At 39.9% G+C, this 17,292-nt stretch overlaps 1 protein-coding gene across 1 annotated transcript in view; it reads right to left on the reverse strand.

The window, feature by feature from the left end:
- The window catches only part of ldlrad3 (low density lipoprotein receptor class A domain containing 3), a 67,505-nt gene that overhangs the window by 18,846 nt on the left and 31,367 nt on the right, over positions 1-17,292 (reverse strand). The window contains exons 3-4 of the mRNA XM_088339527.1: positions 16,624-16,749; positions 14,414-14,548 (exon numbers count right to left, since the gene is read on the reverse strand). Of these exons, the coding sequence (XP_088195653.1) occupies positions 14,414-14,548; positions 16,624-16,749 (261 nt within the window). The remainder of the gene's footprint in view (positions 1-14,413; positions 14,549-16,623; positions 16,750-17,292) is intronic.

Genomic DNA, 17,292 nt, shown 5'->3' on the forward strand with positions numbered 1-17,292 from the left:
AACATAAAATGCGACAGAAACAAAATGAAAATAAATCCAAACAGCTTGCCAACATCATTTTTGCCATTCCATGTGTTCCGTTACTCCCCAAGCCTGCACAAAATTGAGTCACTTTATTCATATTTAGTTCCTTTTGTCTTTTATTAGCATATTTGGTATTGGAGTCATACAAAAGTAATTGGAAGTAATCAAGTTAACGTAACCCTACCCAACCCTGCGTATATATATACATACATACATATACAGTGTTCATTTGAGCTGTGAAAAGTGATGGGTCCCGGGGACTCGCATGCTCAAAAATCTATGGGTCCCAACAGAGATCTATGGGTCCCCAAAATTTAGTCTGATCCAGGTTGAAATTGTAAATCAGCGACAAATATATAATACAAATTTGTATATTGATTCAGGTTTAATCATCACAGTTTATTGGTAATACAAATCAGTTATCACTTCAGATTTTTCAGTTCATATATTCTTCGTGGTTTACTGTCCCGCCACAGTTGTAATGCCTTCTCAAGGTTCAATCCATTATCATCCTCCTCATAGCGTCACCAGGAATATAATTGAGTAAATTTTGGCTGAAAAATCTTTTTCTTGCTAGGAGTATTCTTTTGTTTTTCTTTCGTCGAATCGTTCCCTTCCAAACACGTGTTTTCCTTGCCTTCGCGGTCTTCTGAAGAATGTATCCGCCTTTTTTTTGTGCCGGAATTATTGCAGTTGTCATCACTTTCTGCTTTATGTTTTGACTTATTACTGACACTGAAGAAATGATCAATTTTGTGTTGATTTTCACCTTAAACCGACGACAAGCACCACAACAATGACGTCATCTCAAAGCAACGAGATCTCGTTGGCCGAGATCGGCGTGGGGACGAAAACTCAAACCGCGAGACCAAAACAACAATGGCGAATCTGCCTGACCAAAAAGTTTGTAGTGCGGTAAATCTTTGTTAAAAATAAAAGTGATCGGGTAATAATGACAATTTTGTGTCAAAAAATTTGTGTCCCGGGGACGCACGTTGATTTGACACTATGCCTCCCCAGCAAAAATAATGCGTCTAGGACGCAGGCAAACGAGAACACTGCTATGGACATAAAAACTCCCAGCTTTTAAATTTCTGTGGCAAATTTCAAAGTCATGATCCATTTGTTCAGTCTATAGATATTTTAAAATTATGTGCATATTTTCAAGAACCCATCCATCAGCACAAGCTCAGACATCCATGTGTCATTGCAACGTCTTCCCCAGATAAGATAGAATACAGACATCAAACTGAACCACACAGAGCAAGTGATTTAATTTTGGACCGAATTGATTAATGATGCAATTTCCATCATCGGAGGCCTGCGGGAGCCATAGTGAAAACATATTGGTAAAAGAACCGCTGTGCGTAAGGACGATCAAGCAATTACATGCACATAGTATAAACTGCTATTCGAACAGTATGTCCTTTATTGTAAAATAATTAAAATACAATTACTCTGCTGAAGAAGACATTTAAAACTGTTTTACCTTTTAGGTCAGGGGTGTCAAACTCATTATAACTCGGGGGCCACACAATAGAACAAACATTCTGTCGGGGGCCAGACTAGTAGAGAAAAAAAAAGAGAGATAAAGAAATAAGAGAAAGAGGGAGGGAAAAGAGAGAGGACGGGACAAAGAAAGAAAAAAAAGGGAGAGAGGGTGAGAGCATGAAGAACTAAAGATAAAAAGTCGTGAGAGAGGGGGAAAAGAAAGGGAGAGGAAGAAAGAAATCCAAAGAGAAATAGAAAGACAGAAGGAGAGAAAAGAGAAAATAAAGCACGAAGGGTATGAATGGAGAAAGAGAAAAGAGAGAAAAGGAAAAAAGAAAGTTAGAGCAAAAGAGCTTAAAAGACACAGAGAGAGAAAGATACAAAGAGCAACAAAGGAAGAGAAAAAGAGAGACACAGAGAGTGAAAGAGAGAGTGTGAAAAAAGGGGTGGAAAAGAAAGAGAGAGAGAGAGAGAGAAATAAATACAAGTACAGTGTCTTTGTGAGAGGCACCTGGCTTTGGCAACATCAAGTTGACATATTTCAACCTGCAGCTTGTTTTTCTCTTGCGCTTCTCTGAGTGTTGTCTCACGGGCCGGATTCAAACCCTTAGCGGGCCTGATCTGGCCCGCGGGCCGCCTGTTTGACACTTGTGTTTTAGGTAAAACAAGTTTTACTTGTTTGTTGACAAATATAAGACTTGTGCTAACATATTAGCAGTCATATTCACAACAAAATGAATTGTCTTTTAGCTGCTAGTTTGTGCAGTTTTTCGACTTTGAATAGCTCTATATTCCTTATGTAAATATTAAAAATGCATGATAAGTATTGGTCTAATAGTCAGCTATGGACCAGATAGCTGTCCTATGTTCTTCTTTATAATATTTTGATTATCTAAAGTACCTTGGAGTGGAACAGTTTGGTTGTGTCTCCTCTTTGCTGCACGGTAATAAGTGTTAGGAATTAAATATTAAAAATGTATCTTTTACCAAATTGTTCGAATTTGTTATCTGACTCCATTACCAAACACCACTCGTTTGTTTTTGAGAAAAGATGGACAGAAAAATAAGACACACATATAAAAATGGATTTTGTGTGTGTTTTTATGGATTTTTCTAAATACATAATGCTGTTAGATAATATTAAGAAGTTACCTATATCAGTATCTGGGTCAGTAGCTAAGAGCAGGATTTTATCTGTTATCTGTGAAAAAAAAACATTATTGTGCATTCCTATAAATGATTATAGCAATAGTTTTTCAAATTGTCATTAAAAGAAACAACATATTCAAAGGTTCTGCTTAAATAAATAAATAAAAATAAATACATAAATACAAGTCATAATCCATTAAAAATTGGCCATAGGAGATTTGAGGCTCATTAAAAAAAAAATCAATACTGAACTGATGAAGCTAAAACAAAAGGGAATAGATGGACAGTAAAAGGTACAGCTTATCCATCCATCCATCCGAAGTCAGGTCGCGGGGGCTGCAGCCTCAGAAGGGAAGCCCAGACCAGACCGCCCTGTCCCCAGCCACTTCATGCAGCTCATCCAGCGAGATCCTGAGGCAGAACCAGGCCAGCCTCGAGACAAAGCGCCACATACCTGGAACACCTCCTGATGGAGGTGTCCAGGAGCCATCCTTATCAAATGCCCAAGCCACCACAACTGGCTCCTCCCGATGTGGCCAATGTGCGTTCATTTGCCTAATACTGAATAATTGAACAAGAAATAAAGAAATACCAAAATAAAAAAGTAGTGAAGAGCTGGGGAAAAAAAAGAAACAAAGGAGAGAAAAATTCAGAAAAAAGCCAAAAAAAGAAAAAGAAACAAATGAAAGGAAAAAGAGGAACAAAAAAGCAAGAAAAAAAGGGACAGCTGGGAAAAAATAAACACAATAAGATTTTTTTTAAAAAGGAATTAAAAAAAAGGAAAAAAAAAAGGAAGAAGAAAAAGTTTGTGTTGCATTTAAATAATTTCCAATTATACCAAGTCAATCTTGTTGCCAACATTGTACTTCCACTAAAAAAATGTGATTAAATACAGTTTTGTATCGTGCAACCGACTCAATAAGCCCCCAAAAATGTTAGTATTATGCGACAAAAGATACCAGGAAAAAAAGAAATGAAAATCTTGTGAAAGAATTGTAAAAACAAATACCATTTGTAGGCAATCGTACACGAGTCAATTCATTCACAAGTGAAAAATAATTTTGCATTGCCGGAAACTCCGCAAAATGTAACGTGATGTCAAGTTTTGGACATGTTTGATAATGACTTAGTTGCCACACTTGGGATTGCTGTTGCTCACTGTTGTTTCAAGCGTTGCTCATCGACTTTGTGTGAACGCTCAGACCCCTGCAAAATTACAGGGAACATTGGTTCCCAGCAGCACCTTTTAGTTTCTGAAACCTAATTGGTGAAATACGATATAGTTTTGGCTGTATAAAAATAACCAGTTCCTCTACATCACAGGTGTCAAACAGGCGGCCCGCGGGCCAGATCAGGCCCGCCGAGGGACTGAATCCGGCCCGCGAGACAACACTCAGAGAAGCACAAGAGAAAAACAAGCTGCAGGTTGAAATATGTCAACTTGATGTTGTCAAAGCCAGGTGCCTCTCACAAAGACACTGTACTTGTATTTATGTCTATCTCTCTGTCTCTCTCACTCACTCTCTCCACACATTTTCTCCCACTCTCTGTCTCTTTCACTCTCTGTGTCTCTCTTTTTCTCTTCCTTTGTTACTCTTTGTCTCTCTCTCTGTGTCTTTTTAACTTCTTTTGCTCTAACTTCCTTTTCTCTCTTTTCTCTTTCTCTCTTCCTACCCTTTGCGCTTTCTTTTCTCTTTTCTCTCCTTCCGTCTTTCTATTTCTCTTTGGATTTCTTCCTTCCTCTCCCTTTATTTCCCCCTCTCTCACGACTTCTCTTTTTATCTCCTTTGTTTCTCATGCTCTCTCCCTCTCTCTCTTTCTTTGTCCCACCCTCTCTCTTCTTTTCCCTCCTTCTTTCTTTATCTCTCTTTTTCTGTCTCTTGAATCTACCAGTCCGGCCCCCAACAGAATGTTTGTTCTATCGTGTGGCCCCCGAGTTCAAATGAGTTTGACACCCCTGCTCTACATATATATAAATTGCATTACTACTTTTTCATACAAAGAGCAACTACTCAATGTGGAATAAAGCCTAGCTTTTTATTCTGATCCTATTTCTATGAATTTCAATGAAAAAGCTTCCCAGTAAACTGGCAAGTGATGCTGTGCCTTTGTGACACTCGGAGCTATAAAGCATCACTCAAAAGCTATCCCTGATCCCGCAGGAATGAACCAACTTGCGAGAGACATTCAATCGCCTTGAGTGCTTGTGACAGAAATTGCTCAGTAGGCAAAGGCAAAAATAGGAACAACATTTCTTATGCAGTATCCACAACCAAGAGCGCTTTGTATCTCACGTGCATTAAACAATTATTTACTATTGGTATAATTTTGTAGTTAAAGACTATACAAATAATGGGTATTTAGAAATGTGAAAAAAATGGAATCATGCCCAAGAAATCATTTTTGGGGGTGAAATGTTTGCTAGTTGGTACACATTCCTTAAAAAGAAATAATACAACTTTTTTGTCAATTGTTTATGAAAACTGTCAATTTTAAATGCATTATAACCCTGTACAGGGCAGCACGGCGGCGCAGTGGTTAGCGCTTGTGCGGCACAGTTCATGTCATGGGAACCTGTCGTGGGTTCAAATCCAGCTCCAGACTTCCTGTGCGGAGTTTGTATGTTCTCCCCGTGCTTGCGTGGGTTTCCTCCGGGCACTCCGGTTTCCTCCCGCGTTCCAAAAACATGCATTTCAGGTGAATTGGCTGGTCCAAATTGTCCCTAGGTGTGAATGAGCGAATGAGTTGTCTGTCCCCGTGTGCCCTGCGATTGGCTGGAAACCAGTTGAGGGTGTCCCCTGCCCACTGCCCAGATATGGCTGGGATGGGCTCCAGCCCCCCCGCGACCCTAATGAGGATAAGCGGTACGGCTGATGAGATGAGATAACCCTGTACAGTGGAACCTCGGTTTTCGAACGCCTCTCAGTTCGAACAAACTTTTTTGTAACACCTACTTCTCAGTTTTTTCGTATGTCAAAAACACAATACAAAATATTGAAATCATTTGTTTGCATTTACTGATTTTGTCTCACATCTTGTTGATTCTCAGAAAATATTTTCAGTTTTTTAGCTTTTAGTTCGAAGCCTGAAATGTGGCAATAAGGCAAAAGGTTTTTTGGGGGCCAATACTTTCTCTAGGCACTGTTAAAAAAAAACTTTAAGTTTCCGAAGGAAGATTCAAAAACCTTTTATTGTGTTTTCATTTTTCATACTTTTCCCACATTGCTCTTTCTTTTCCATTTCAGTCGTTTCTCTCTCACTCTGTATCTTTTCATGACATTTCCAATTCCCAAGAACACCCGTTCAATCACATTTCCGTGTCAGATGTGGCTTTTTTCTCTCCAGAGCACAGTTCTTGTCATAGTTTAAGGCAGGCAGCCTTCTATTAACATTTCACTGATGAATACGAAAATCTGGTACATTTTTATATGGCTATGGAAATCTCCACAAATCACATTGTTAGGGTCTTTCAGCAACAACTTCGGTTAAATCATGTTGCGGGTGGATGCACACTTAAAATATTGGCATGAAGCTGAAAATAAGCTGGCCTATTACAGCAAGAGATGACTGACACCTAATGCATCACTTAGGTGGAGAGCTTAGTTTACTGCTTAACGTTGGCCATTATCAAGGTCCACTGCCCCCCAAAAGAGATTTATGTAGCTATTACATTCAGGATTACTTCACTTTCTAAGCTTGAGAGATAAATACACATTGTAGAGCAACTCTATATGCAAAGTATGAAATATTGGATAAATTTTTATATGTTCTTTTATCAAACGTTCACGAATTCCACGCTAGCTATATACATAAACAGTATATATATAATTTATGCACACCCTTTAGAGCAGGGGCGTCAAACTCATTTTAATTCGGGGGCCACATGATGGAACAAATATTCTCTCTAGGGCCGAACTAGTAGATTAGAGAGAAAGAAAAAAAAAGAGAAAGAAATAATAGAAAGCGGGGGAGAGACAAGTAGAGAGGATGTGACAAAGAAGAAGAGAAAGAGAGAGTGAGAAAAAAGAGAAACAAAAATTTTAAAAAGTGAATTAGTTAAAGAGGGGGAAAGAAGAAAAGAGAAAGAACAAAATCCAAAGAGAAAAAGAGAGAAGGAGAAAAAAGAGAAGGAAAAGAGAGGGGGAGAGAGAGAGAGAGAGAGAGAAAAGAAAGAGAAAAGGAAAAAAGTAAGAGAGAGCAAAAGAAGGTAAAAAGACACAGAAAGAGACAAAGAGGAACAAAGAAAGAGAAGAAGAGAGACAAAGAGAGTGAAAGAGGAAGAGATAGAGAGTGAGAAAAAGGGAGGAAGAGAGAAAGAGAGAGAGAGAAGAAAGAAAGAAATACAAGTACAGCATTTGTGAGAGGCACCTGGCTTTGGCAAGATCAAGTGGATATATTTCAACCTGCAGCCCGATTTTCTCATGCGCTTCTCCGAGCGTTTTTTCACGGGCCGGATTCAATCCCTTAGCGGGCCTGATTTGGCCCGTGGGCCGCCTGTTTGGCACCCCTGCTTTAGAGCAAGCCTATTACGATTGCTGGGTTCTTTTTTGTTTTCTGAGAATCTACTGCACCTACTGGTTACTTATGCGGCACGTAACAATAAAAGCTGTACTAAAAACGCGGGATATTCTGGTTAGTCACATTGCACTATTATTTTGAAAAGCAGCGTACAAGAAAAAAAAAGAAGACCTAACCCAAAGCAACAAAGAAGGTTTTGTTCACAGCTAGATTCCTCCCGATATCTGTGGATGCCTGTCGTCACTTCATCATCCATCACCATGGCGACTGCATCCCATGAGGGGAAAAGGTTTTTGATTTACAGATAGACAATTGACAGCTGACTGGAACTACTCCAAGGACATAAGGTGATTGATATGGAGACGCTTCACTTTGATGGGGTTACATCCACACTTCTTTCCTTCCAACGAAAGATGGTGTCATTAGGTGGGTGATGTTTACTTTTAAAGGTATTTCCAAATTCTAAAACACGGGTGTCAAACAGGCGGCCCGCGGGCCAGATCGGGCCCGCAAGACAACGCTCAAAGAAGCGCAAGAGAAAAACGAGCTGCAATATGTCAACTTGATGTTGCCAAAGCCAGGTCCCTCGAACAAAGACACTGTACTTGTATGTATTTCTCTCTCTCTCTCTCTCTCTCTCTCTCTCTCTCTCTCTCTCTCTCTCTCTCTCTCTCTTCCACCCCTATTCTCCCACTGTCTGTCTCTTTCACTCTCTGTCTTTTTTTCTTTTCTCTCTTTTCTCTTTCTCTCTTCCTACCCTTTGCGCTTTCTTTTCTTTTTTCTTTCCTTCTGTCTTTCTATTCATCTTTGGATTACTTTCTTTCTCTCCCTCTCTTTCCCCATCTCTCACGACTTCTTTTTATATCTTTTGTTTGTTTGTATTTTTTTGTCCCGCCCTCTCTCCTTTTCCCTCCCTCTTTCTCTTATTTCTTTATCTCTTTTTCTTTCTCTTTAATCTACTAGTCCGGCCCCCGACAGAATGTTTGAGTTAAAATGAGTTTGACACCCCTGTTCTAAAACATGCAAAATGTGAGGAAATAGTACATAAGTTTTGCATGAAATCTTTACATATTTCATCAGTATATTCCAATTATTTTCTGTGATAATGAATCTTGAAGAAAGCATGTCTTGTTTATTTACTTTCTGAGCTGTGATGTTATGCGAGTAAAACTGGCACACTAGCAAGCCAATCACCATATTGGTTTACGTGTTCAATAGTCAGGGTTGGGTAGGGTTACTTTAACTGGATTACCTTCAATGACCTTTGGATGACTCCAATACCAAATATGCTAATAAAAGACAAAAGAAACTAAATATGAATAAAATGACTAAATTTTGTGCAGGCTTGGGGAGTAACAGAATACATGGAACGGCAAAAATGATATTGGCAAGCTGTTTGGATTTATTTTCATTTTGTTTCTGTCGCATTTGATGTTTGTTTTGCCGGAGATCAAAGCCAGGAGAGAGAGCTTACCACGTGTTAAATATGAAAAGTTAAAATGATGACTCACAACACGTGGTAAGCTTTCTCTCATGGATTTGATCTCTTTGATCTCCGGCAAAACTAACAAAATGCGACAGAAACAAAATGAAAATAAATCCAAACAGCTTGCCAACATCATTTTTGCCGTTCCATGTATTCCGTTACTCCCCAAGCCTGCACAAAATTGAGTCGTTTTATTCATATTTAGTTTATTTTGTCTTTTATGAGCATATTTGGTATTGGAGTCATCCAAAAGTAATTGAAAGTAATCCAGTTAAAGTAACCCTACCCAACCCTGGTCACAAGGCCTCGAGTGACAGAGTTTCAATTTCTCCAAGCAGAAATGAGCTGAATAAAATCGCTTGGTTTCTACAATCACCATCTCTTGGAACTGCCTCATAAGTTGTGCTAAAAGCATTTACCCATATTTAAAGTGACGTGCTCCTTCAATAATGTCACAGCTCCAGAGAATATAAGCCAAATTGAGACTAAGCTCAAACTATTGTATAAAATGACTTGCACAGCCCCAGAGACTAAATTTCTGGAGTCCCCTGGCGTGTGGAATATTTTGCAACATATCTAAATAATTTTGGTAAGGAACACGAAAGGTTCTGTGCCGAGTATAAAAAAAAGGGTCTTTTTGAATACCTTCAAATTGTAAACACATACGGAAGCAGTGCAACATGGAAGAAGCAATGGGATTACGCTGACAGACAATTTGGAATAATTTAATAAGTATTGAAGGATTTTATACATTTGACTATAAAGGACTTCATACGATCGAATACAAATTACATTTAATGCAAAATATATTCATTGGATGGGCTGTGGTGGTCAGGGCACCCTGGTGGAAAATGTTGTTTACAGGAACGGCAGGAACGGGACATAAGGCTGATAAGATAATAATCACATCCAGAAGCAGAAAGGCCCTGATGACGTAGAAACACTTGGTGTTGTTTTAAGTATTCCAGACACCGCGACGCTCTTCGACGAGATGGTAAAGCCCGAGGGGGGCTTCCTTGGCACGCCCATAGGAGGAGTCGGTAGCCATTATGCGGGGAGAAGATGGCCAATAGGAGAGAGCTAAAGGACTTGAGAAAAAGACTTCCCACACACACCAACGACACTAATTCGGCCGTTTTCGATGGAGTACACCAAGTTTAATTGCTAATGAAATTAAATCTGCCTCGGTGTGAAAATGTCGGCTTTCTTGTTCATCTTTTCCCTCAAGAAACGAGTGCGGATAAATTGTTGGGTGAATGTAGGTTGTGTTTGGTTAATGGAGTCAGATTACTAATTCGAACAATTTGGTTAACATTTTGATATTAATTCCCAACAGTATTTATGAGCAAAATATAATTAACATCACATGATACAGAATTTTTAGGCGAGCAGAGAAGGTCATCACGGCCCACCACTCATCATATTTTTAACATTTTTGTTTGGAGGGTCAAATAAAAAAGCATGTGGCCTTTGGGCAGTAGTTACCTTGACAACACATGCAGAGAGATTTATGCATTCATGCAGGTTATATTTCATATGATAAACTATGAAGTTTTAAAAAAGGTATTAGTGAAACAGATTATCCCTGAAGAACACTAAAAACATAAATTAAACAGCTCTAGATTGGTCAGTTTTGGGACTATTCGAGTCCCCCGGCATAAATATTTTGCAAATATTGGCATAATTGTGGGGAGGAACACTCCACGTTCGGTTTAAGATGAAGAAAATCACAATTTTCTTCCCAATCTTTTGAAAAGTTTGAATTCAAAGGCAATTGTGAGAAGCGTGACCTCCCACAAAGATGATACATAGGAATCCCACATCGCAACGGAGAGCCGGTGCAATCCCTTCCACCGTTTTGCAGACTCTCCCACATCTTTTCACTCAGCCAGCTCTCAAGGGTGTTGCTGATAAAAGGATATTACCTTACCATTGCAGTGTCACTCCATACTCGATACAAAAACTGCACAATAATTAAGATTTTAATTCAATGTTCTTATTTCATCTGGAGCTCTAGTCTGGCAGCAATCATTAGATTGCATAAAATCACTTTAGCAATTAAAGGGATGCGACAATTGACTAAAAGCTGGTGCTTATGGTGCATTCCTTGCATACATTTGAATAACATTCTATCATTTACCTAATTGGAGCCGGTGGTATCATAAAGGTTGGAGAAAATGTTTGTTGCTGACTAAAAGACTGGTTGTATGCAGACCCACTTTATTCCCATAAGTGGTCGGGATGTAAGGGTGTGTAAAGTACCGTATTTTCCGCACTATAAGGCGCACCGGATTATAGTGCGCACCCCAAAAAAATTATGGTTTGTTTTAATCTTTTAATTAAATAAAGTCTATGAGGGAAAAAGCTAAACAACTGCTATAATACACATAAATAAATAACAAACATGGCAAAAAGTAGTCATAAGTAGGGTGGAAAAGGACGTGATCTGAGGGTAAAGGTAGAGGAGAGGAAGTCTGGAATGGAAACAGTGTTTAGATGGCTTACAGTAGATATTGAATGCCTTATCCTTCAACTGCAGCTCTGGGATCATTATAAAATGTATGGTAGGTGCATTTGCATGTGTGTGTTTTTGCGTGTGCTTGTTAACGCACTAGGGTATGCTGTCATATATGTAATCACATTCTAGTACATGAAAATGTCCCCATAAAAGATAACAATACTACTCTGGGCATATCATTTTTGGAAACGCTGTGGAAAACCACCTTTAAACAGCCAATCCTGAACATGTCAAAAGACAAACTGTTCAGTTGAGATGGCCAATTTACAGCAAAACTAATCTGCTGGTGGACATAGGTGTAACAGACAGGGTTGGGTAAGGTTAGTTTAACTGGATTACTTTCAATTACTTTTGGATGACTCCAATACCAAATATGCTCATAAAAGACAAAAGAAACTAAATATGAATAAAGTGACTCAATTTTGTGCAGGCTTGGGGAGTAACGGAACACATGGAACGGCAAAAATGATGTTGGCAAGCTGTTTGGATTTATTTTCATTTTTTTTCTGTCGCATTTTATGTTCGTTTTGCCAGAGATCAAAGCCAGGAGAGGAAGCTTACCACGTGTTGTGAGTCATAATTCTATTCATATTCAGTTTCTTTTGTCTTTTATTAGCATATTTGGTATTAGAGTAATCCAAAAGTAATTGAAAGTAATCCTGTTAAAGTAACCCTACCCAACCCTGGTAACAGATATTTGTAAAATTAATATACTGTATGCCTGTAATTTACATTATAGTTCAACATCCTGTAAATAAATAACATCTGGTTAACAAGCCCACAAAAACTTTTCTCTCGAAAAATGATACCTTCCTTATTTATTTACTCTTCTTTTAACTGAAATATAAACAAAATGGGCAGCACGGCGGCGCAGTGGTTAGCGCTTGTGCGGCACAGTTCATGTCATGGGAACCTGTCGTGGGTTCAAATCCAGCTCCAGACTTCCTGTGCGGAGTTTGTATGTTCTCCCCGTGCTTGCGTGGGTTTCCTCCGGGCACTCCGGTTTCCTCCCACGTTCCAAAAACATGCATTTCAGGTGAATTGGCCGGTCCAAATTGTCCCTAGGTGTGAATGAGCGAATGAGTTGTCTGTCCCTGTGTGCCCTGCGATTGGCTGGCAACCAGTATAGGGTGTCCCCTGCCCACTGCCCGGAGATGGCTGGGATGGGCTCCAGCCCCCCCGCGACCCTAATGAGGATAATGAGATGAGATGAGATAAACAAAATGATTAACTAAAACTCATACCTAAAGAATGTTCTATCCATCTATCTACCTTGGTCATATCCCTCAAGAGGGGTGACCGACAGCAAGACAAACACATACAATAACAAAGAAAATAAAAGGGAAAAAAATAGCAAAAAACACAAACAAAAATTTTTGGACCATTGCCAACCCAATTGCACAAACACCCAAACAAGTTAGGCACCTTGGCACCTAAGTTGGTCATGCTTTGGTCCCTCCAGATGAAACGGGACACCAGAAAGCGGCCATGTCACTCGAGTCAGGGTGACACAACACACTCTTTTGTTCAACAGCAGGGCCGACAACTTTCACTGGTTTACCCCTGCCGCATAATACAGGTGCCCAGCCCATCCTTAAGAACGCGTCCACAATCCCACTATCCTTTCAAGATGGTACATTCCTAGAGAATGTAAGAACCATAAAACACCCTTTCTATGAAATTAAAACATAAAACCTTTGGTTGTCCAATGATAGTTATTGATCTGCAGCCTTTAAATTGTACATATTTAATAGGCAAGGGAAAAAATAGAATCAACTAAAAGTATAAAAGCAAGGTCAGGAAAAAGCTCTAAGAAGCTTGGACTTCTGCTGAATAAAAGCATTTGCAAGATCGCATGGATGTTTGGTGGGATGTAATAGGATTACTGCCCAATTGTGTCAAATACATTTTTGTTTTGCCCATCACAGCATAAAATAAATGACTGTAATGTTTGCTTTAGATGCTATTATTGAATCCCATCATTTTTTTCCCCTGTACTGTTTTTTTTGTTTTCACTCTCAACAGGGAAATTGCAACGGCCTCACACACACATACACACAGGCACACACACAGCTAGTCAGCAAGCAGGATTAAGGCTTGCTTTTATATATTGACAGAAGCAATGGATGTCGGTTGTCTGAGCAGTGTGAGCCTTTCTGTTATCCCTGAGAGAGAATAATTATTTGTGTTTGAGGAGGCTTCCAGTTCATTGATATTGTGTTTGCCCCTTCCTGATTGCTGTGTTTTTTTGCATACGAATCACTCACGGAGGTTTTAGGTATTCAAACGTTTCTTTTCAAACGCATAACTGCGATAATTGGTATCCAGCACTCAACCCGCGGCTGTTTCCTGTTACCTTATGTGTCAAGATTGCCGATTCAGAGAACCTGCGACTGCTTAATTGGTGCCAACAGCCCGGACAGCTGATTGGCTGATGTACTCCTTTTAAACCCCTGACTTCCAAGAGATCCCTGTCAGATCGTTATGCGAACCGTTGCTTCCAGCTCGGCAAGCTCTTACGTCAGACTCTGTTCCTGCCCTGTTTTTCTCTGCCTGATGCCCGTTGCCAACCTGTTTCCGGACCTGACTCTGGCCCGTTCTGCCTGCCCGTTATCCGATCTGTTTTGCCCCGCTACCTGCCTGCCTCCTGTTGCCGTCCTTGTTTCCGAACTTGACACTGCCTTTGCTCTCCAGTCCTGGCTAACGACTAGTAATTCCCGCCTGTCTTTGACCCTCCTCGCTAGACACGGAAGTGCCACTTCCGCATCTCCTGCTCCTCTTGTCCGTCAACCATTGGATCGTGGAAGCAAGCCCTGCTCTCCCTTTTTATTAATAAAAACTGAGAAAACGAGCGCTATCGGGTCCTGTGTCCGTTTCTGGTCTGTGACATTATGTGTTATGCCCTGAACAACTCTGCAGTGTTAGTACAATAAAAGCAAAAAGACGCAGGGGAAAATAAAGCATAAAGGCTCTTTGAACTCAGTTGGGCATTGTCAGCACATAATTAATAGATAAAATATATACTTTTAAACTTTTAAGGACACCTCAAACAACGCTCCCAGGTAAAATGAGCTGCTTTTTAACAACCACAGTGAATACAAAGTCATCCAATGGTTTCTATGAGAATATTGTATGTCAGCAAATGCAATAACAACAAAAACAAAAAAACACAAGTTGTGGTGCTGAGACTCAAAGTGACATGGAACATTTCAAGGAGCTTGTCTAACCTGCTGTACTGAGGCACAGCTCCTCGTCACTGTTATCCTGACAGTTGTCCTGGCCGTTACACAAAAAGCTGCGGTCTACGCAGCGGCCGTTTCGACACTTGAAGCGGACCTCGGAGCACATCAAAGGGTTACCTGCTGGACAGAAGGAAAAAACACCGAATAAGTTCTCACCAACTTGGAGACATTATACTCTGTAAAACATTTTGTTTCCCAGGGCCATCACCATCCTAAACAGACATGCAAAACTGTTAAAATATACAGTGGCTTGAGAAACTATTTGGCTCCCTTGCACTTTGTGACATTTTGCCACATTTCGGATTCAAAGATCAAGATGTAAACCTGCAATTTCTTGTGGAGAGTAAACAATAAGTGGAACACACTTGATTGGATATTTTAAACTTTTTAAACAAATAAAAAACGAAAAAGCGGGCGTGCAAAATGATTCAGCCCCGTTACTTTCAGTGCAGCAAACTCAGTCCATGAGTTCAGTGAGGATCTCTGAATGATTCAATGTTGATCTAAATGACTAACGGTGATAAATGGAATCCACCTGTGTGTTATCAAGTCTCTGTATAAATGCACCTGCACTGTGATAGTCTCACAGGTCTGTTTCAAGCGCAGAGAGCATCATGAAGAACGGGGAACAAACCAGCCAGGTCTGAGATACTCTTGTGGAGAAGTTTAAAGCTGGATTTGGATACAAAAACATTTCCCAAGCTTTGAACATCCCAACGAGCACTGTGCAAGCAATAATATTGAAATGGAAGGAGTATCAGACCACTGCAAATCTACCAAGATTGGGCCGTCCCCCCTGAGCTTTCAGCTCATACAAGGGGAAAACTGATCAGAGATGCAGCTAAGAGGCCCATGATCACCCTCGATGAACTGCACAGGTCTACAGCTGAGGTGGGAGAATCTGTCCATAGGACAACAATCAGTCGTATACTGCACAAATCTGGCCTTTATGGAAGAGTGGCAAGAAGGAAGCCATTTCTTAAAGATATCCAGAAAAAGGTGTTGTTTAAAGTTTGCCAAAAGCCACCTGGGAGACACATGTCATATAATAGTTCTATTTGATAATGCAAGTACGGTATATTTGTGTTTTATTTTTTTATTTGTATTTCGAGTTGCAATGAAGTAAAAACACATATTGGGTATGAATAAGCTACAACAATCTGTCTTATTTTGTTGATGTTAAAGAGATGGTTATGTCTTTCAACCCAGAGCAGATGACACGTTAAAACTGTAACATTTCACTCATGAGACAGAAAAATACGAAAAAAAATATATGCGATTTTTTTTGCATTAGATGTAAACAGGAAATTGATGAGTACAGGAAATTGATTCAGGACTTTGTCCAATGAAGCGACGCTAACCACCTGCACCTGAACACCACCAAGACCAGGGAGATGGTGGTGGACTTCAGGAGATCTTCAACTCACCCGGGTTCTGTAACTATCAAAGAATGTGTAGAATTTGTCCAGACCTACAAATACCTGGGTGTGCAGCTGGACAATAGACTTGACTGGACTGCCAACACAGAAGCTCTATGCAGGAAAGGTCAAAGCCGACTGTACTTCCTCAGAAGGCTGGCCTCCTTCAACATCTGCAAAAAGCTCCTACGAATGTTCTGAGACTGTTGTGGCAAGCGCCCTCTTCTATGGGGCAGCGTGTTGGGGAGGCAGCGCCAAGAAGAAGGATACCTCTCGTCTTAATAAACTGGTGAGGAAAGCGAGCTCCATTGTGGGCACAGAGCTGGACAGCCTGACAACTGTACCTGAGAGACGGGCACTGAAAAAGCTGCGGTCAATCATGGATAATTCATCACTTCCACTACACAGCGGAAGAGCAGCTTCAGCAACAGACTGCTGTCACAGTCTTGTTCCACGGACAGACTGAGGAGATCATTTCTTCCTCATGTCATCAGGCTCTTTAACTCCACCCGGTGGAGTAAAAGCCCACATTAAACCCCACCCCCACATTTGCATATTACCCAATTTTTATGACAGTGTGTATTTTATGTAGCACTATTTAAATACTCTATACCAACACGTTACATTGGGTATTTATGTATTCTACTTTATTATTATTTCATTTTCAACACAAAGATACTGCTGGAAGTGTGAATTTCTCTATGGGGATGAATAAAGTATCTATCTATCTATCTATTGATCTAAACCTGTTAAGTGTTATTGTAATGAGAAACTTACTGCAATTGTCCTCGTCACTCCCGTCAGGACAGTCACTAAAGCCATTACACTGGAAACGTCCAATGATGCAGTGAACGCCGTTGGCACAAGCAAAGAAGGTAGGGGCACACTTCGACTTGACCTTAGCTGCAGTAAATGTAAAAAGGAAAAGAAGAACATTTATACATTAGTGTCTTAGAAGAGAAAAAAAGACAATAAATACATATAACCCAAGTATACAATAAAATGCAGTAACAAATAATAAGTTCATTTAATCAGGGGTGCTAATTTTAAAAGTGGTATGCTCATTTTACAAACTACACACAAAATGTAATTTGTTACTTGAACACCCTGGAATTATATTAAAAAAATTATCACAGCAAAAGTTGGGTTGAGCGAGGGGGCTGGGAATCCCCTCCTCTGTATCAGTCTCCCAGAGAGAATCAGAAATATGAACGTGTTCCTGACTCTTGCCACCTCCCACTAGGGGGATATGGCTCTGATATATATATATATACATATATATATATATATATATATATATATATATATATATATATATATTATATATATATTTATATTCTGAAAGTGGAAAAAGAAGCGGAAGGGGCGCAGGCTTCACTGTGTTTAATGCAGGGGTGTCAAACTCGTTTTAACTCGGGGGCCATATGATAGAACAAACATTCTGTC

The sequence above is a fragment of the Urocampus carinirostris genome, chromosome 7, assembly GCF_059441175.1.
Source record: "Urocampus carinirostris isolate Australia breed hairy pipefish chromosome 7, RoL_Ucar_1.0, whole genome shotgun sequence".
Lineage (NCBI taxonomy): Eukaryota > Metazoa > Chordata > Actinopteri > Syngnathiformes > Syngnathidae > Urocampus > Urocampus carinirostris.